Source organism: Ursus maritimus, unplaced genomic scaffold, assembly GCF_017311325.1.
Source record: "Ursus maritimus isolate PB19 unplaced genomic scaffold, ASM1731132v1 scaffold_11, whole genome shotgun sequence".
Classification (NCBI taxonomy): Eukaryota; Metazoa; Chordata; class Mammalia; order Carnivora; family Ursidae; genus Ursus; species Ursus maritimus.
Genome location: NW_024423453.1, coordinates 70,536,071 through 70,557,012, shown reverse-complemented (window position 1 = coordinate 70,557,012; position 20,942 = coordinate 70,536,071). Strand labels below are relative to the sequence as shown.

The 20,942-nt window shown below is 36.9% G+C and overlaps 1 protein-coding gene across 2 annotated transcripts in view; it reads left to right on the top strand.

The window, feature by feature from the left end:
* PPP3CC (protein phosphatase 3 catalytic subunit gamma) overlaps positions 1-20,942 on the top strand; it is a 101,704-nt gene that overhangs the window by 47,946 nt on the left and 32,816 nt on the right. For both annotated transcript variants that reach the window (XM_040626540.1, XM_040626539.1), the window contains exon 4: positions 10,456-10,567. In XM_040626540.1, the coding sequence (XP_040482474.1) occupies positions 10,456-10,567 (112 nt within the window). The remainder of the gene's footprint in view (positions 1-10,455; positions 10,568-20,942) is intronic.

Here is a 20,942-nt window from a genome sequence, read left to right as displayed (position 1 = left end):
GCAAGTGGCTACCGCTTCCCGGCACCCGAACGCGGCGGCTCCCTCCCCCTTCCGTTTATCTTCCGATATCTGTGCACAGTTTCATGGCTCCCGGCTTGTGCCTCGTACTCAGCGCTGGAGATGTTCATTTGTAGAGATCCAGATGCGTCTTCCTGCGTCTCAGGCTGGTTCCGTGGTTGTTTAGGCTGGTCTGGTACCTATCCAGCTCGACTCGGGGGACCGGCTGAAAACGGTGTCTCCTACTCCTCCACCATCTTAACTCCCCAAGTGTCCAACTCTTGATTTCTGCTCAGGTCATGGTCTCAGGGTCATGGGATGACTCCGTGCTCAGTGGGAAGTCTGTTTGGGATTCTGTCTCTCCCTCTGGCCCTCTACTCCCTGTACCGCCCTGTGCACACCCACTCTCTCTCTAAAATAAATAATAAATAAATCTTTAAAAGAAGATTTGTGCTTTCTATAGAAACTGACAGTCTATTAGAAAAGATGCACTCACAGGGGCGCCTGGGTGGCACAGCGGTTCGGCGTCTGCCTTCGGCTCAGGGCGTGATCCCAGCGTTACAGGATCGAGCCCCACATCAGGCTCCTCCGCTATGAGCCTGCTTCTTCCTCTCCCACTCCCCCTGCTTGTGTTCCCTCTCTCGCTGGCTGTCTCTATCTCTGTCAAATAAATAAATAAAATCTTTAAAAAAAAAAAAAAGATGCACTCATGAACAGATATTTCAGTATAGTACAAAAGTGTTGGCTTAATTTTCTGCGGTATTCTTCATATTAGGACCTAACATAGTGCCTGACACATAGGAGACACTCAAAATCAGTATTTGTTGGATGAATGGATGTTAATAAATCATATTTTGTATATGGCTTTATCTTGTTATTTTATGTTTGACTAACTTAAAGGGTTTTTCTGGAATAGCTTAAGAGATAAATGGATCACAACTTTAAGGTGACAATGCCAGGGACGCCCGGGTGGCTCAGCCATTAAGCGTCTGCCTTCAGCTCAGGTCATGATCCCAGGGTGCTGGGATCAAGCCCCGCATCGGGCTCCTGCTTGGCGGGAAGCCTGCTTCTCCCTCTCGCCTTGCTTGTGTTCCCTCTCCTGCTGTCTCTGTCAAATAAATAAATAAAATCTTTAAAAAAATTTTTAAAAATTAAGTGACTGTGCTATTTTATACAAATTTTAAACTAAACATCAGGTATATGTAGTGTTAGTTGGAAGTTACTTACTTATAAACTACTAAGGTTATAAACTTCTGTAGGCAACAGCTTAGTCCAACATAGTACAAGTATATACTTGAGCAATTTTTGTATCAGTGTCCTTGATAAGCATGAATATGATGTTTTTGTCAAATGGATAAAAATAGGTAATAGAGCCCTTATTACATTTTGTTGTTGTAAATAGTTCATTTTTGTAGAAAAATTAGGAAATGTAGAATCTAAGAAAACAAAAACTTTTTAAGTCATATATAATCAGTGTTAACATTTTTTATTTTCTTTTTTTTTTTTAAGTAATCTTTACACCCAATGTGGGGCTCGAACTCACAACCCCGAGACCAAGAGTTGCATGCTCCATTGACTGAGCCAGTCAGGCGCCCCAACATCTTGTATTTTCTTGCATTCTTTTTTCTTCTTTTACATTTATATATATATATATTTTTTTTTTTTTAAGAAAATTGAAATCATTTTGTACATTTCCTTTTTGTAGTCTTCTTTTCCCCACTCAGCATTGTATTGAAAGCATTTTTCTCTGTTACTAAAATTTCTCCAGAAGTGTGGTTAATGGTAAAAATACCATAATTTCACTATTCTCCTGCTGTTGGATAATTAGCTTTGTAGCAGGTATTGCTTGTTGTCCATCTCTTCTCTCCTTCTTCCTCACCATCAAAATCCCTATTTTGTTGAGATAAATGAGATTGGGGGTTCAGAGAGAACCTTTGATTTCAGGAAAGGAGGCCCTTAACCCAGCCTCAGGAAATGAATTCTCATCGGTCTGAGCTAGTCATGTAAATTCATTCCGTCTTCAGTGATTGGCGTAGGGTAAACATGGGATTCTGCTTTGCCCAGTTTTATGTAATGGGAACTCTGCTGGGTGTTTTTTGGTGTGAATGTGCCCACACACACACAGGCACTTTGGAACACTTTGTTTCCAGATGAAAAGACTCTTGCAAGGTGAAAGTTTTTGAGCCCCTGTTTCACTATGTCATTTCACATGTGGGTGTGTGTACTGTAGCAGCCATTTTGTGACCATGAGGAGGCGCTAAGGATGAAAAGCAGACCTGCTATGATCAAAGAGGGAGAGAGGACATGGTTTCTTGGTGAGAATACTGAGCTGGTACACTACACCTGGACATCTTACCTCCAGACTTCTTGTTTCTTCATAAGATACTTAAATGTCTTTAGGGCTTAAGCAATAGTTAATTTGATATTTATCACTTACACCGCAAGTGGTCGTTTTCTGTTTATTTCCATTCTGCATATTGCTGCAGTTAATATCTTTTTGAATACATTTTTAATAGCATTTCTGATATTTCCTTAGGTCAGATTCTTATAAGTAAAAGAAGTGAATGAAAGAATATGAATAGTTTAAAGACTTTTGATACATATTGCCTGACTGTTTTTACAGAACCATATTTCACTTTATTTTCTTTCTATACTTAATAATTTCTCTTTCCTTGAGCCTCTATGAGAAAATCAAGGCATGATGATTCTTTTCATGCCCAGAGGAAGAATTCGTCTTTCCTGAAACAATGTGGGTTTTGATTAGTACACTAGGGACTCATCCGAATGTCCCTGATAAAATGCAATAGTAAAGTTGCACTTCTTCCTGAGCTTTTTGATGTTCCTTCTTCTTTTGTATGTATTATAAACTACTTGCTCTGAGGTAGGGGAAGCTAAATTTTAGTTTCTTTTGATTGATTTTACAATAAGAGAAAGGATTAAAGGGAGTATTTTCAGCATAGGCTATGTTACACTAAATGTACAGGCATCACCAAAGAGAAAATGTTTTCAGATGTCTAGGTAATGTAAATGTTATCAGATCAGTTGTTGACACGTTGACAACTAATGAATAATTTTTGATATACAGAAAGGATTGTTGAAGTGGAGTACAAATTCTGTTCATACGGAAATAAAGAAGTGATTTTTGAATGTCTGAACAGATCTGATAATCATGAGCCTGTAACTGAATTGTACAAGGTAATTGTGTAATTGCATCCTGATAATATAAGGAAATAAAACTTGAGATTAGAGGCCAAGAAGTGTATCAACCAAATTACCCCGTAGTATGGATATGAATTGTGCTTTTATATATTTCATTACTTCTAAAAGGTGAGTTGGTCTTTTCAGGAGTCAGAAACAAAGACCTAGATAAATCAAAAGATAGATCATGCTCTTGGCTGGGAAATGTAATAGAAAAAAAGAGAAAGTGCTTTCTAAGTTTACATATGAATTTAATGTCTTTTTTTTAAGTATAGTTAACACAATGTTATATTAGTTTCAGGTGTACAACATCGTGATTCAGGAAGTTTATAAGTTATGCTATGCCCACCACAAGTGTAGCTACCAGACAATGCTATTACAATACCATTGACTGCTCCCTACGTGGTATCGCTTATTTCTGTGACTTATTCATTCCACAACTAGAAGCCTATACCTTCTACTCCCTTTCACCCATTTTGTCATTCCTCCCACCCACCTCCCCTCTGGCAACAATCAGTTTGTTCTCTGTATTTATAGGTCTGATTCTGCTTTTTGTATGTTTGCTTATTTATTTGCTTTGTGTTGGATTCCACACGTAAGTAAAATCATATGGTATTTGTTTTTCTCAGCCTGACTTACTTCATAAATTTAATGTAGAATTTACATTAGAATTTAATGTACTTTTTCTTTGGATTCTGTGCAAGTTGATACGTCAAAAACAAAAGTTAACAAAAAAGAAAGAAAAAAGTGATCCAAGTGTGTTTATATGTGTCTGCATACTTAAGTTTCATGTTTGTTTTGCAGTGTCTGTCTCGAAATGTACATATATTTTGATCCAACAGTTCCATTTTTGAGAAATACTGCAGATGTACACATAATTATGTACAAAGACATAAATGAATAGTTTGTCACAATACTTGAGAGGTCCTCCTGGTAGTTAATGAGCTGGGTCCAGGGAAACATACATCATCCAATATGCAGGAAACTCCTAAACAACAAAGAATCATGCTTTTCAAATTGTCAGTAGTACTTCTGTTAAGAAACACTGTTAAATTCTGGGGATGGAGATGAACAAGCAAAGCCAAGTCCTGTGTTGTGTTTTCTGTTGAAAAGGACAGCATCGTGTATTTGTTTATGCCTATGAAAATCACATCTGGGTAAGGAGCTAAAAGAGCGTCAAGGATAGCTAATTTAGATGGAGATTAGGGAATGCCTATTTGAGGAGGAGGTAACCTGTGAATAGAAACTTGAATGACCTGAGGGAATGAGCCATGCCTCCGTGGTGGGGGGTGAGGGAGGGCTGAGTACATTTCAGCAGAGGACATATCGAGTATAAAAGCTCTGAGGTTGGAGCAAGCCTAATGCAGTCCACGAATAATAACAAGGCCAGTTTGGCTAGACAGAAAAAGAGTAAGGGGAAGTTGTAGGCGATATATCAGAGAGATAGGCAGGGGTTAGATGATGTCAGGCTTTGCAAACCATAGTAAGGAGTTTGGGTTTTATTCTGAACGTAGGAAGCCATTGGAGATTGTTTTGAGCTAGGGAGTGACATATTCACATTTATTCACATTTTAAAACACTCTGTGGGCACCTGGGCGGCTCAGTTGGTTATGCATCTGACTCTTGATTTCGGCTCAGGTCATGATCTCATAGTTGTGAGATGGAGCTGAGCCCGTGTCAGGGTTCTGTGGGACTTGGAGCCTGCTTAAGATTCTCTCTCTCCCTCTGCCCCTCCCCCTCCCTCTCTAAAACAAAACAGTTACTCTGGCCGTTGTGGTAAACTGAATGGAAGCCTAAGAGTGGGTACAGGGAGGCCAGTTAGGAATCTAATCCAGTAAGCATGGGCAAGAAATGTTGGTGACTTAGATTAGGCTTATTGAGAAGCACCTGGATTTAGAATTTTAAAGTCTTTCTTTTTTGGGAGGTGGGAAAAATCTCAGTTGAATTAATCAAGCTCTTCAGGTCATGACACATTTATACTAGTCATTGCAAAGTCCCTCTCTGTTTTTTCTTCTTATCTGTGAACTCTATTTTTTTTCTCCCTCTTGCCATTATATGTGTTTCTGTTATGTTTAGTATATATCTCAGAATACATATAATACATTACATTAATTTTTTAATATATAAGGTTTGATGGATAAAGTATTTTAAATTTTATATAAGTATTATGGTGCTACTCAGTGGTCCTCAAACTTTAGCATGCATCATAATTTTCTGGAGCAGTTGCTTAAAAACAGATTGCTGGGCCCTACCCCAGAATTTCTGATTCACTAGATCTGAGATAGGGTCTGAAAATCTCTGTTTCTAGCAAGTTGCCATGTGATGCCAGTGTATCACACTTGAGATGAATGTGACCATACTGAGAACCGCTGCTGTAGCTTTGTTTCTGTTGATTTGGATGTTTTCACTTATCATGGTGTTTTTAAGATCCATCTAGGTTGCTCTCTCTCGGTCATTGCTTTCTGCCTGCTGTATAGTATTCCATAGTATACATCTATGGCATTTTAGTTTGTTATTCTCAATGTTGAACACCAAGGTTGCCTGCAATTTCTTTCTGCAGTGAATGTTGCTGTGATGAATATTCTTTTTTTTTTTAAAGACTTTATTTTATTTATTTGACAGAGAGAGAGACAGCCAGCAAGAGAGGGAACACAAGCAGGGGGAGTGGGAGAGGAAGAAGCAGGCCCCCAGCAGAGGAGCCTGATGCGGGGCTCGATCCCAGGACTCTGGGATCACGCCCTGAGCCGAAGGCAGACGCTTAACGACCAAGCCATCCAGGCGCCCCTGTGATAAATATTCTTACATAAATCCACTGATGTTCTCATGTTTTAGTTTCTCTGTGGTTTATGAACAAGAGTGGAATTGCCAGGGAAAAGGGTATATACCTTCATACTTGAACTGACAATCACAGGTTCTTCTTCAGAATAGCCGTACCAATCTATATGCCTGCCTGTAGCACCTAAGAGTTCATATTTCCTTACAGCCCTCTCTCCAGAATTTGGTTTTATCTCATTTTCTAATATTTACCAAAATGATGGGCCTAAAATAGTATGTTATTGTTTCAATTAGTATTTCTCCAATTACTAATGAAATTGAGCATCACCTCACATTCCACTCTTACAATCACTGTTAGGAGTTTCTTGTATGACCTTTAAGATATAGATTAAGCTTTTACAAGCATATTTCCATATCTGTTTTTAAAAAATAAATGTACTTATCAGTGCGTATTGCCCTTTAAGTGCTGCTTTATCTGGGTCCTGCAGATTTTGATATGTATGGTTTTTATTATCATTTTGTATTTTATATTTTAAGAATTCTCTTTAACCCTAGGACAATAAAGTAGTATGTTTTTTGTTTCCAGTCATGCAGGATTTTTTTTTTTTTGTAGTTAGTATTTTGTTACTGATTCTAATTAATGTAATTTAATTAGAGAACATAACCTGAATAATGTTTATTCTTCGGAATTTTTTGAGACTCCATTTATGATGAGATACCTGGTAGATTTTTGTGACTACTTTTTTTTTTGATGTAATCTCTATACCCAACATGGGGCTTGAACTCACAACCCTAGTAAGATCAAGAGTTGCATGTTCTACCAACTGAGCCAGCCAGGCGCCCCTTTATGGCCATCTTGTATATACTTGAAAATAATGCATTCTCTGTTCCCTGTAACTTTCATTATTTTTGTCTGCTTGAACTAGGAGTTACTTTCGAGTGTGTCAAAATTGCCAACTACAGTTATTGATTATCTGATTCTTACTATAGTACTGTTAATTGTTGCTTGTATTTTTTTTTTTTTAAGATTTTATTTATTTATTCGACAGGATAGAGACAGCCAGCGAGAGAGGGAACACAAGCAGGGGGAGTGGGAGAGGAAGAAGCAGGCTCACAGCAGAGGAGCCTGATGTGGGGCTCGATCCCAGAACGCTGGGATCACGCCCTGAGCCGAAGGCAGACGCTTAACCATTGTGCCACCCAGGCGCCCCTGTTGTTTGTATTTTGAGACTGTGTGAGATATGTATGTTTCATGATTAGTATATATGATCAATCATTATTTGCAGATTCTATATTTGCATATATGCCTTACTGCTAAAATTTATTTATAGTCCCAAAATCAATACACATAGTGATTCTGAGGTCCTCCGCCCTCTCAGCAGGAGCTAGGAAATATATATAAGCATACTAACCTGCACATATACCCACATTTTTAATTGTTTCTATATCTATCTGTATATACCCTAAAAAGAATAAGTTTTGATTCCAGTCCAGCATCACAAGATTCAGTCTAGTCTTCCTCCTTTCCCACTCCCATTGTCTACAATATAGTCACTTGTCTGTTCAATCCTAGGATACCCATAGAATAGGTACATAACAGCCAATTGATACGGTGAAAACAGATTTACTAACTAGAGATACAGTGTTTGTGTACGTTTCTCTATGTCTTTAGCCTTGTAGTGTGCAGTCAAAATGCTGTTTTCCAAAGTTACTTGGGTTAGTTCTTTTTTTCCCATATCCTTTTTTGTTGCTTTGTTATCTATTTATAATACAGTTAGATTTGTTACTGTTTGTATTCTATTTGGGGTTTCTTTCACATGCTGGTTGATTTAATTATTTATTTGGGGGGGGCATATGTAAAACACTGCTGTTGTTCTAGAAGTCAAAGCTATCCAGATGGTTATCCTTTGAGAAGTATTGCTCCTTCCTCAACCCTCTCAAACTGTTCCCAGTGCCCCCTTCTTTCCACCCCTTTGCTTTGTGCCCATTGTACAACTTTAGTTTCTGATTTATCTTTCCTGCATTTCTTCTGCACAAAGGAGTAAATACATGTGTATTTCTTGTATCCCTTCTTTATTACTTTGCTTTTTTCACTTTACAGTATATATTAGAAATTGTTCCAGATCAGTTTATAGAGACTTTCTCTCTGGTTTTTTTTTTTTTTTTCCATAGCTTCATAGTACTTTATTGTGTGAGTGTGTCATAATTTGCTCAGCCTTCTATCCTATGTATGGTCATGTAGGTTGTTTCCAAAATTTTGCTATTACAGGCAATACTGCAACTTTGTGCATGTGTATTTTCTTATTTTTGGAGATGTATCTTAAGGGTAGGTCAAAAGTTAATTTATCAGTTTTTGCCAAATTTTTTTACTGTACAAGTTATTTTTATTTGTATATAGTCAAATTGATCCATCTTTTTTAAAAAAAGATTTATTTATTTGAGGGAGAGAGAGCACAAGCGGAAGGAGGGGCAGAGGGAGAGGGACAGTGGGGAGCAGACTCCCCACTGAGCAGGGAGCCCAACTTGGGGCTTGATTCCCGGACCCTGAAATCATGAACTGAACCAAAGGCAAATGCTGAACCGACTGAGACACCCAGGTGCCCCTCTTTTTTTTTTTTTTTTGCCCTTGGATTTTTTTTGTCATTAGTTAAGATAAAGTTTTTCCCTACACTAAGGATAAAGAACTTACCACTTTCTCTTTTATTTATTTATTTTTTAAGATTTTATTTATTTGAGGGAGAGAGAGAGAATGAGTGGTGGGGAGGGACAGAGAGAGAGAGAGAGAGAGAGAGAGAGAGAGAAGCAGACTCCCTGCTGATCAGGAAGCCCGATGCAGAGCTCAGTCCCAGGACCTGGAGATCATGATCTGAGTTGAGGGCAGATGCACTTAACCAACTGAGCCACCTAGGCACCCCTCACTATTTTTTTCTTATAGAACTTACATGGTTTCATTTTGATACAGTTAGCTCTCTTGTTCATTTGTCATTTATTATGTCTTATGTGAGTTATGGATCTAATTTTTTTGAAATGACACCAGTTGTCCTAGAGACATTTATTAAGCAGTCCATCATTAGGGGCATCCAGTGGTTCAGTCAGTTAAGCAATCTGACTTCAGCTTTGGTCATGATATCAGGGTCATGGGATTGTGGGATCAAGCCCCGTGTGGAGCTCCACATTGGGCTCCCTGCTCAACGGGGAGTCTGCTTGTCCCTCTACCCCTTCCCCTGCTTGTGTGCATGTGTGCACTCTTTCAAATAAATGAATAGTCTTAACAACAAAAAAAAAGGAAGTCCATCGTTACTCCTAGTGATTTAGGATGCTACCTTTATTATATACCAAAATTCTGTATGTACTTGAATTAATCTTTGGATTATTTTATTCCACTGATATATTCCACTGATATATATTTTATTCCACATATATCTATATATGTGCCAGTACCACTGTTTTAATTATAGAAGCTTTATAGTACTTTTTAATGCCTAGTAGGGCTAGTTCCCGCCTCCCCATATAGTTCTCTTTCTTCAGTGTTTTTTTCTTGGCGGTTTCCTGGCTGTTCTTGCATGTTTATTTTTCCATAGAAATTTTAGTATCAGCTTGTCTAACTCCATAAAATAGCTTGTTGGTATTTTTATTGGAATTGCAATGATTTTATAAATTAGGAAGAACTAATGCTGAATCATTTCTATCCAAGAACAACAAGGAGTGTTTTTCCATTTGTTCTTGACTACTTTTGTGTCTCTCAGGAGTGTTTTAAAGTTTTCTTGATATTAATTCTGCACATTTCTTACTAAATTTATTCTTATATGCTTAATCTTCTTTGCTGCTATTGTAAATGGAATTTTCTCTACCATGTGTCTTATTTATTATTTGTGTATATGAAGGCTATTGATTTTATATATTAATTTTATATCCTGCCATATTACTGAATTCTTTTATTATTTGAGTTAGTTTTGTCATTGTTTTTTTTCTAGGGTTTTTCAGGTATACTATCATTATATCATCTTCAGATAGAGTTGTTTTATTTTTTTCTTTACCCATTCTTAAACCTCTAATTAATCTCTCTTGTCTAATTCAGTTAGCTAATACTTCTGGCACAGTGTTGAATAGTAGCAGAAATAGTGGATATCCTTGCCTCGTTCCTTATTTTAGCGGAAATGTCTCTGGTGTTTCTTAATTAAATAAAGTACAGATTTTAGGACCAAGGGGTGTGTATGTGTATATGTGGGTGGCTTTGTCACAGAGTTCTAGATATTTGGATAAAACACAGGAATAGAAATTAAGGAGACGTATGTATGAAGCTTACTGTCTGTCACATTCTAGGGCAGCAGCATGTCACATTCAAAAGCTGGAAGGTTTCATGTTTCAATTTGGGAATAGCAGTGGGGGATATGCCATTATAGCAAGTCATTTGAATTCCTATAAATTGTCTTTATGTGTTATCATGGTCACATATAAAAATTTATCCTTATATTTGTCTTACAGTGTGTGCTGTTTTTATGGAGTTTAAAGATTAATCATCCCAAAACAGTGTTTCTGCTTCGAGGAAATCATGAATGCAGGCATCTTACAGAATACTTCACCTTCAAACAGGAATGTAAGTATAATCACTTTTCCAGAACTTTTTTTTTTTTTTTTTAAAGTAAACTCTACCCCTAACGTGGGGCTTGAACTCACAGCTCTGAGATCAAGAGTCACATACTCTACGGACTGAGCCAGCCAGGTACTTCCATAACTTTTTTAGTTACCCTGTTGTCAGTCCCAAAATGAATCAAACATATACAGAAAAGAAACTAATGGAACTCAAATGCTTCTTCCTGTTGTTCATTTTCTGGTAAGAACCAAGATTCTGCCTTTTACGATGTTTATTTTGAAAATAACTTTTGTGGTTTCCCCCAGTGTATATTAAAGTAATACATTTGGGGTATTTGGAAAACATAGAAAAGTCCAAAGAAGACAAAAGTTGTCCATAGTCACACCACTTAAAAATAATAACTACTACCCCACTATTTGAGAGGTAGTCTTCTTTTCTGTACATATAAAAGCCTATTATGAAATAGTTCAAATGCATATGTATCTGTACATGTTTTCAAAATAAAATTGGGCTGTTATATGCACTGCTTAATAAATTGCTCTTTTCACTTTATGTAATAAAATTTTTCTGTACCATTAAATATTTTTGAACATGATTTAAAAGTGTTATTTTAATATTTTTAAAGTATCCCATCTTATGAATGCACTATCATGTAGCCAATTTAGTAATAATTGTATGACATTTCTGTTGTTTCTAACTATAAATAATACTGTAATAGTAAAAAGGCTTATTTTTAAAGGTAGAATTTTTGAAAGTCAGAATGTTGCTAGCTGTTGGAAAAACAAACAAACCTCACAGATTTCTTTGACCAGAATCTAGGTACTCACAATTGGCTCTTACCTAACATTCAGTGTGTTGATAATGTATTGGGCTTGTTTGAGAGAACTTACCCCAGGGCATTTGCACTGAGTGTTTCCTAGATAGCTATCTGTTCATAAGATCTACATCCTTACTTCATTCATGTCATCTGAGAGACTTCCTTCCCTGGTTGCTTTTTCTGAATTAAATATCTCATCATTTTACTCTCATACCCTGATTTTTTTTAAATAGTATTTATAAAAACTAGTATATCAACACCTGAAACTTTTATATATTTTTATATAAAATTTATATTTTAAAAATACATTTGTTTATTATTTTTCTCTCCTACCATAATTTAAATTCCATGACAGCAGGGATATGTTTCATCCACTATTGTTTTTCCAAAACAGTATCTAATAACTCATAGGAGATGCTTAAAAATATTGGTTGAATTAATTTGTTGAATGAATGATCATCTAGGATTTGTAGTTTGGCACAGATTCTCAGAAGGCAAAGGGCATGAACATTTATTTTAAAGACTTTGGATACATACTCTAGCCCTCTAAAAAGATTATGTATCAATTCATACTTTAAGGAATTTTTGTATTTTTAAATAAAGTGAAAGGAAAATAGTGAAATAAAACCCAAAAATTTTAACATTTTTGATTTCTAAAATGCTTGCATATTCTTTATAAAATAAGGAAGTTGAACTAAATTCTAGGGTACTGGTGGGGCACCTGGGTGGCTCAGTCGGTTAAGCATCTGCTTTTGGCTCAGGTCATGATCCCGGGGTCTGCCTCGGGCTCTTCTGCTCAGTGGGGAGCCTGCTTCTCCTTCTCCCTCTGCTGCTTCCTATACTTGTGCCTTCTCTCATTCTCTGTCCTGCTGTCTATCAAATAAATAAATAAAATCTTTAAAAAATAAGTAAATAAATAAGTTCTTGGGTATTGTCTGGTTCTAAAATCTACCTCTTTGGGGCGCCTGGGTGGCACAGCGGTTAAGCGTCTGCCTTCGGCTCAGGGCGTGATCCCAGCGTTATGGGATCGAGCCCCACATCAGGCTCCTCTGCTATGAGCCTGCTTCTTCCTCTCCCGCTCCTCCTGCTTGTGTTCCCTCTCTCGCTGGCTGTCTCTGTCGAATAAATAAATAAAATCTTAAAAAAAAAAAAAAAAAAAAATAAAATAAAATAAAATCTACCTCTTTCCCCAAATAATACTGAATATATATAAATGCTTTAATGGTGTGTAATTGATGGTTTGATGATGGGTTTTACTTTGTGTCCTATTCAGATTTCTCTTTAGCTTATTATCTTGGAAGAATATATCATAAAATATTTAAAGTTTTATTCCCAAAAGAATATTCAGAGTTGAAAAAAACAATTTTTAAATTTGTTTTCCGAGGCTCAAGAGTTTATCCAGTCCTTCTCCCCACAATTCCTTTACTTATAGGTAGATTACAACTTGATAGTGTTCCATATGCTCGTAGTAACTCTTGTTATTGTAGCTTCCTACACTGGAGTTGGCATTTGTAATAACAGTCTTTCTCTTGGTAGATCCTGAAAGAAAAGGTGGTTCTCATTACAAAAAATTTTAGAGTATGACCACTTAAAAAAATTCTTCTAACAGAACAGTCAGCTACAAGTGGGCAAGATACAGATCATTGCAGCCCTTGGGACTTAGAATAAACTGTTTATTCTAAGTAGGTAACACCCAGGAAAATAAAAAAAAAAATCAGATCTGTTGGGGAGTGTTTAAACTGGTATAAGGTATCTGAAGAGCAATTTTGGAATGTCTGTAAAAATTTTTGACCCAGCATTTTGGCTTCTAGGAGTTTTCATGCAGATTATATACATTTTTTAATGCCATATAACAGATCGCCACAAATTTAGCTGTTTGAAACAATACATTTATTATCTCACAGTTATTATAGGTCAGAAGTCCAGGCAGAGTGTGGCTCAATTCTCTGCTCAGGTTGTCCCTGAGCTGAAATCCAGGTGTCACCAAGGCTGCAGTTCTCATCTGGAGCTTGGGGTCTTTTCTAAGCCTACCAGTTATTGGCAGCCCTTGTGATCGTAGGGTTAATGTTCATTGTTTTCCTGCTACCTGTTGGGTAAGGGACTGCCCTCAGCTTCCATAGATTGCTTGCTGTTCCTTGCCACGTGGCCCCATAGGCAGTTCACAGTATTTCGATGTTTGCTTTCTTCCAGGCAGCTCAAATGTACCTCTCTGCCTTCCTCTTCTGTGATCAGCCAGCTGGGGAAAATCCATTGCTTTTCAAAGGCTCACCTGATTAGGTTGGGCCCACCCAGAAGAATCTCCCTTTTGCCCTAACGATATGTAACCATGGCAGTCTCAACATATTAACAAATTCCACCCACTGAAAGTGGGCGTAGATTATACAATGCTGTAGGTCATTGCTGATCATTTTAGAATTCTGCTTACCATACTGTATACTTGCAAAAAGACAATAGGATATGGATGTATGAGGATGTATGATAATTATGGTGTTACTTGTAATAGCAGAAAAAGAAAACAAAGAAAAAAGATAATTTAAGTATTAAAAAGTATCAAAAATAATTTAAATAATACATTTTCAAAATGTATTAATACATTTTCAAAAATGTAATACTAGGCAGCTGTTGAAAGATCAAGGTGGGCCTTGATGTACTGATATGGAGAGATGTTCAAATACTTTGTTAGGTGAAAGAAGCCATTTGCAGAACATGTATAATGTTATCTCCTTTGTAAATTAAAAATATATAATGTGCAGAAAATTGAAAACAGTAATTACCTGTGGGGAGTTGGGTCAGCAGGACTTGTGCTTTTAATTTTATATCTTCTTGTGGTACTGTTGGAGTTATCTTTTATCACCACCATATACTCCTATTATAATAAATTTTTATACTGGTAATTTCAAAATCACCTGAATGGGCCTCAACCATTTAAGAGCCTTTTTAAAGCACCCCAGATAATTGTGCTGCATGCTGCTGGTTTAGAACACCTGCTCCAGAGGCTTGGAAAGTATTTACTATTTGTCATTTGAGAACCATTTCACCAAATAGTTTAAAAATTGGAAATATTTTGCATTGTTTTTATAGGGCAAATATGGGGATATTACTCATTACACTTCCTTTTCTTTACCTGGGAAAATTAAATAATGCATATCAAGCAGTTGACAAAGGCCCTGGGACGATCAGTGTTTAGCAGTAAATAAGTCGTAAGAAAGCTGCCTATGGATGCCTCTGTTCTGAATTAAGGGTCAGGTTTTTTTAAGTAACATTTTTATCCAGTTTTTCCTGTTTTCTCAGAGTTCCTTTTTTTTTTTTTTTTTTTTTTAAGATTTTCTTTATCTATTTGAGAGAGAGAGCACAAGTAGGGGAGAGGGGCAGAGGGAGAGGGAGAAGCAGGCTCCCCAGTTGATTGGGGAGCCCAACATGGGGCTCGAACCCAGGACCCTGGGATCATGACCTGAGCAAAGGCAGGCACTTTATTGATCGAGCCACGCAGGCACCCCTCAGAGTTCCTTTTTTGACTAGTATGAATTGTTCAGACTATTTTTAGAAGATGGAACAGTAGGTTCGGGGAAACATTTTAAGTATTTCATTTTGCACAGAATTTCTTACCTTAGGTTTTTATTTGCTTTTCACATGTTTTAATTAGTCAAACCAAGTTTCTTTCTTTTTCTTTTATTTTCAGAGGTACTCCTGTTTCATTCTAATGCTGCATCTGAAATATGAATAAATCTTGGAACAAGCACAAAATACAATTTCACATTTTATTCTTACGAGCAAAGAGTATGTGTGCTCCTTTGCATGGATGTTTTCACTGATAAGCTGATCTCTCTTAAAGGGCCACCGTGGCTTTTAGAATCAGCGCCTTAAAATTATGCTAAGTGATGCTTAGTTCCAGATTGTGCAGCTGCAGTCTTGTGACTATTTCTGAGGGTGGCAGGTGGAGGTTGTTCTTTTTTTACATAAATTCTTAAATTGCTTTACATTACAGTTTTTTTAATATTCCTTTCAAACCCAGAGATAATTTGAAAGGCAAAGAAAAATAGAACGTTAATTTTTGACATATCATTTATCTTTGCAAAAACGTTGCTTTATTGTTCGATACTTGGAAAGTAAACCTAGTGCTTTCATGATTCCATCCCATAGCTCTGGGTCCAAATTTCTAAAGTAAATTAATTTTTGTTTCCATGAGCCATTTTTTGATGTTTAATTAAATAGCTTACTGACAGGTTCTGGAAACTCCTGTAATTTTGCTAATGTAAACAATATTGTTATGACAGGTTTATTTTTAACAAATAAATATTGCTTGTTGTATCAATGCTTACAGTATTATTTGTAGTACTAAGAGATTTGTGTGGTTAGATTGTGGTATATCCATAAAGTGAACTACTGTGTAGACATAAAAAATTAAATTACAAAGCTCTTCACATAAAGATGTGGCCTGATCTCCAAAATATGTCGAGTACAAAAAGCAGGTGTTGTAAAACAGTACATATATGCTACCAGTTATGTAAAAAACAAAAGGATGTTTTGAAAAGAGAATAAATGCACATATCTGCATGTGTATGCATCTTTGTAAAGACCCCCAGAAAACTAGTAATACTGGTTGCCTGCAGGGGGTGGGTGGGAGGAGTAGGGGTTTGTAGACCTGTATAACCTTTTATAGCTTTTGTTTTGAACCATGTGAATGTAATTTTTTTTTAAAATAATGACAGCAAATGTAAATGAAGATAAGTATATAATCAGTGGCTAGACCAGGTCATGATTTCTAGCAAATAGTGCTGACTCTCAAAGTTACTTTGAAAGAATATTGTTGAAATTTTGTTTTGTTAATGTTGCATTATTGGTACTGGTTAGGACTTATGTCATCAGTGTGATCCTGTGATTGAGGTACATTTTCCTTTGTTATGGAAATGATTGTTTTATGGAATGAAGCTGAAGATTTGTCATGAAAATAAAAGATTAGCTGAGTCAGCTAATTTAACCTTTGGTAATTTGTATATTTGGCTATTTAGATTCTCCTATTAAACATTTAATTTGAAATACTGATTGCGAAGAGAATTGCATGGTATTAAGAGCATGAACAGGTTCAATTTCCAGTCCTACCACTTACTAACTTGTGACGTCGGGCAAGTAGGCCCAATTTCTTCACCTTTTTAATGAAGATAGTGATGGTACTTGTTTCATAGGGTTTCTGTGAAGATAAAATAAGGTGATTTCATTAGTTAACACTTACATAGTCCCTGCCGTGTGCATTATTCAAAGCATTTTACATATATGAATTCATTTGATCTTCACAGCAACCTTGTAATACAGGTATGTATTGTTATGCCCATTTTATAGATGACGAAATCAAGGAACAGGGAGCTAAGTAATTTGTGCTGAGTGTCACAGCTAGTGAGCCAAGCTTCAGATCCAGGCAGTCAGGTTCCAGACTCCGCTCTCTTGACCACCACGCTGTGGGGAACACTTAACTCACTGATGGCACAGATACATTGTGAGCCTTCAACACATTTCAATAATAAAGGTAATATAAGAACAAATATTACTATACAAAGTTATATAATTCATCAGAGAAAACACAGGTAAACTAAGTCAAAGAAGAATATAGATATCTTCAGTCTAACCCCTCAGATAATAAATATGTTGGTATTTTTATACCTATTCATATACTTTAAGAATATAACATTTTGTAAACTATTTTGGTCATGTGTTAATATAACATTAACTTCTTTTTGCTTAATTTGATTCATAACCTCCTGGTTCTTAAAAAATTTTATGAATTTTTAAATTTTAATTCCAGTACACATGAAGTGTTATATTAGTTTCAGATGTACAACATAGTGATTCAGCAGTTCTGTACGTTACTCAGTGCTCATCATGATAAGCATGCTCTTAATCCCTGTCACCTATTTCACCCATCGCCCACTCACCTCTCCTCTGGTAACCATCAGTTTGTTCTCTATAGTTAAAGAGTCTGTTTCTGGGTTTCGCTCTCTCTCTCTTTTTTTTTATTTTTATTTTTTTAAAGATTTTATTTATTTATTCGACAGAGTGAGAGAGAGAAAGCCAGCGAGAGAGGGAACACAAGCAGGGGGAGTGGGAGAGGAAGAAGCAGGCTCATAGCGGAAGAGCCTGATGTGGGGCTCGATCCCATAACGCCGGGATCACGCCCTGAGCTGAAGGCAGACGCTCAACCACTGTGCCACCCAGGCGCCCCTCGCTCTCTTTTTTTTTTTAATTTTTTAGAAAGATTTTATTTATTTCAGTTTTAGAGAGAGAAAGAGAGAGTGAGCACAAGCTGGGGAGAGGGGCCCAGGAAGAGGGAGAACCAGGCTCCCCACTGAACAGGGAGCCCGACATAGAGCTCGATTCCAAAACCCTGGGATCATGACCTGAGTTGAAGCTTACCAACTGAGCCACCCAGGCTCCCCTCTCTTTTTTTTCTTTGTTTTGTTTCTTAAATTCCACACGAGTGAAATCATATGGTATTTTTCTCTCTCTAGCTGACTTACTTTGTTTAGCATTATATTCTAGCTCCATCCATGTCCTTGCAAATGGCAAGATTTCATTATTTTTGTGGTTAAATAATATTCCATTGTACATATACATGTAACATTTTCTTTATCTATTCATGTATCAGTGGACATTTGGCCTGCTTCCATTGTTTGGCTATTGTAAATAATGCTGCAGTAAACATAGGGGTGCAGATATCCCTTCGAATTAGTGCTTTTGTATTCTTTGGGTAAATAAATAATCAGTAGTGTGATTACCTGACTGTAGGGTAGTTCTATTTTTAATTTTTTGAGCAACCTGCATACTGTTTCCCACAGTGGCTGCACCAGCTTGCATTCTCACTAGCAGTGCAGAAGAATTCCTTTTTCTGCACATCCTCGCCAACACTTGTTTTCTATGTAACTTCCTGTTTTAATGTACAAAATGGGGTTAAGACACTGTATTGATTGCCATCTTTCTGCAGACTTGGTATCCTTTTGGAAGTAGGCTAAGGAATTCTTTTGAGCCATTCATAGACATTTCTCCAAAGAAGATGTCCAGATGACCAACAACACATGAAAATGCTCAGCACCACTCATCATCAGGGAAATGCAAATCCAAACCACAGTGAGCTATCACCTCATACTAGTCAAGAGTGGCTAGTATCAAAAAGACAAGAAATAACAAGTTGGCAAAGATAGGGAGAAAAGGGAACCCTTGCTTACTATTGGGAATGTAAGTTGCCGCAGCCATTATGGAAAACCGTATGGGGTTTCCTTAAAAAATTAAAAATAGAAAAAAAATAAAAATAGAAGTATCATATGATCCAATAATTCTGTCACTCAGGTATTCACACAAAGAAAATGAAAACAGTAATTTGAAAGATATATGCACCCTTATGTTTATTGTAACATTATTTACAGTAGCCAAGATATGGAAGCAACCTAGTATCCTCTGATAGGTAAATAAAGATGTGGTGTGTACACACACACACACACACACACACACACACACACATGCAGCAATATTTTTTTTTTTTAAGATTTTATTTATTTGAGAGAGAGAGAAAGCAGGAGCAGAGGGAGAAGCAGACCCCCTGCTGAGCAGGGAGCTTGATGGCGGTCTGGGATCATGACCTGAGCCGAAATCAGGAGTTGGCCACTTAACCGACTGAGCCACCTAGGTGCCCCCATACACAGCAGTTGTTACTCAGCCATAAAATGAATGAAAGCTCTTCCTGTTTGTGATAACATGGATAGACCCAGAGGGTATTATATTAAGTGAGGTAAGTCAGAGTAAGACAAATACCATACGATTTCACTTATATGTGGAATCTGAAAAACAAAACAGAAACAGAAACAGACTCATAAATACGTAGAGCAAATATGGTTGCCAGAGGGGAAACAGGTGGGAGAGTGGACTAAATGGGTTAAGGTGATTAAGAGGCACAAACTTCCAATTAGAAAATAAATATAAGTCACAAGGATGAAAAGTATAACATAGGGTATATAATCAATAATATTGTAATAACTATATGATAAGGATATATCATATATCACCACTTATCATGGTGAACATTACATAATGTATAGAATTGTTGAATCACTATATTGTACTGAAACTAATGTGACATTGCATGTCAGTTATACTTGAATTAAAAAAAACTGCCTATACTCAAGTTTAAGACTCTTACAGAGGAATTTTTTATTGACATTGGCAACAGAGGGAACTCTGGCTCCAAAAATTTCCAGAGAAAAAGTTAATCACTGGCCACAAACAAAAGGAGTTGGGTTTTTTGTTTTTTGTGGGTTTTTTTGGTTTTTTTGTTTGTTTTTATTTTTCTCCTCATATAGACTTTATGGCCAATATGGATCTACTTTTGCAACACCCAAAATTTATAGTGTTCAAATAGAAAGCAGAATATAAGGATGTAGTTGTAAGGCGTGCAAAGATGCATAAGGTGTGGCTCTTATTAACTTGGTTGTCCTAGTAGAGTTAGCATATGTTGTGAAATAGATTATCTTAACTGTGGTCATGGTAATACAAAATGCTCTGAAGTTTTTAAAGGAAACCGCAAACTCCATTAATGCCCTCAAACGTTGGCAATAAAGAGAAGATCCTCACATTCAGGAGTGGAAAGTCTTATAACCTCAAATATGGTCCCTTTATTTATACCTACCCTTTAGGAATGTCTCTCCAGACATTTCTGCCATCTATGTTCTGTACTCTGGCCCAAATCTGGACCATTACCCTTCACTTTATTCTCCAAAGTCTTGCCACGACCAGGCTCTGATACTTAAACACATCTTTTCTAAAAGCTTGAAAATTACAAGGAAGTAAACACAGAAATAATTATCAACTAGATAGTCTGACTCACTTGCTATAGCTTTGTTCTCTAGGTCCTGTAGGCTTGTCTCATCTTCACAGAATTTTGGAAGAGAAGGAGCTCACAGTTCTGTGGGCCTGCCTGCCTGTATGACCTCTGGCCTTCTCTACAACAGACAGCAAAACTTGACTTTATGAAATCCAAGGCCAAGGAAGAAGAAAATATTCCCTTTCTCTTTAAACTAAAGCCATCTTTCAGCTTTCCATCTCTTACTTCATGACAGATTCTTTCTGGATAATTGTGGACACCCCACCTGCTCTGTCCACTGGAATGTTTCCTTGTTCTTTAACCCCAAAATACAATTCATAAAGATGAACGTTTTTATATAAAATAGAATAGGGACAAAATTTGCTTAAAGATCTTAAAAATCATAGCAAAAGATTATTGACATTTTATCGATTACTCTTAAAACTTCAGTTTCCATTTATATATCTTCACTACCCCCAGGGAGTCTTTTTAGACCCATCAAAATATTCAGGCTTGCAAGTCTACCATGGGCCATATTGGCGTTTATCTACTTAGAAGGATACAGTCCAGGAACGGGGGCAGCACCAGGCATCCCTTTTCAATGGAGTAGTCCTCATAGGAGTGGGTATAGCAGTGCCTCTCACCTCCCCCTCCAAGTCACAGTTCAGGTGCAGGGAAAAAAATATCCATATTGGGCAGATCAGGGAGCCACTGTGGCT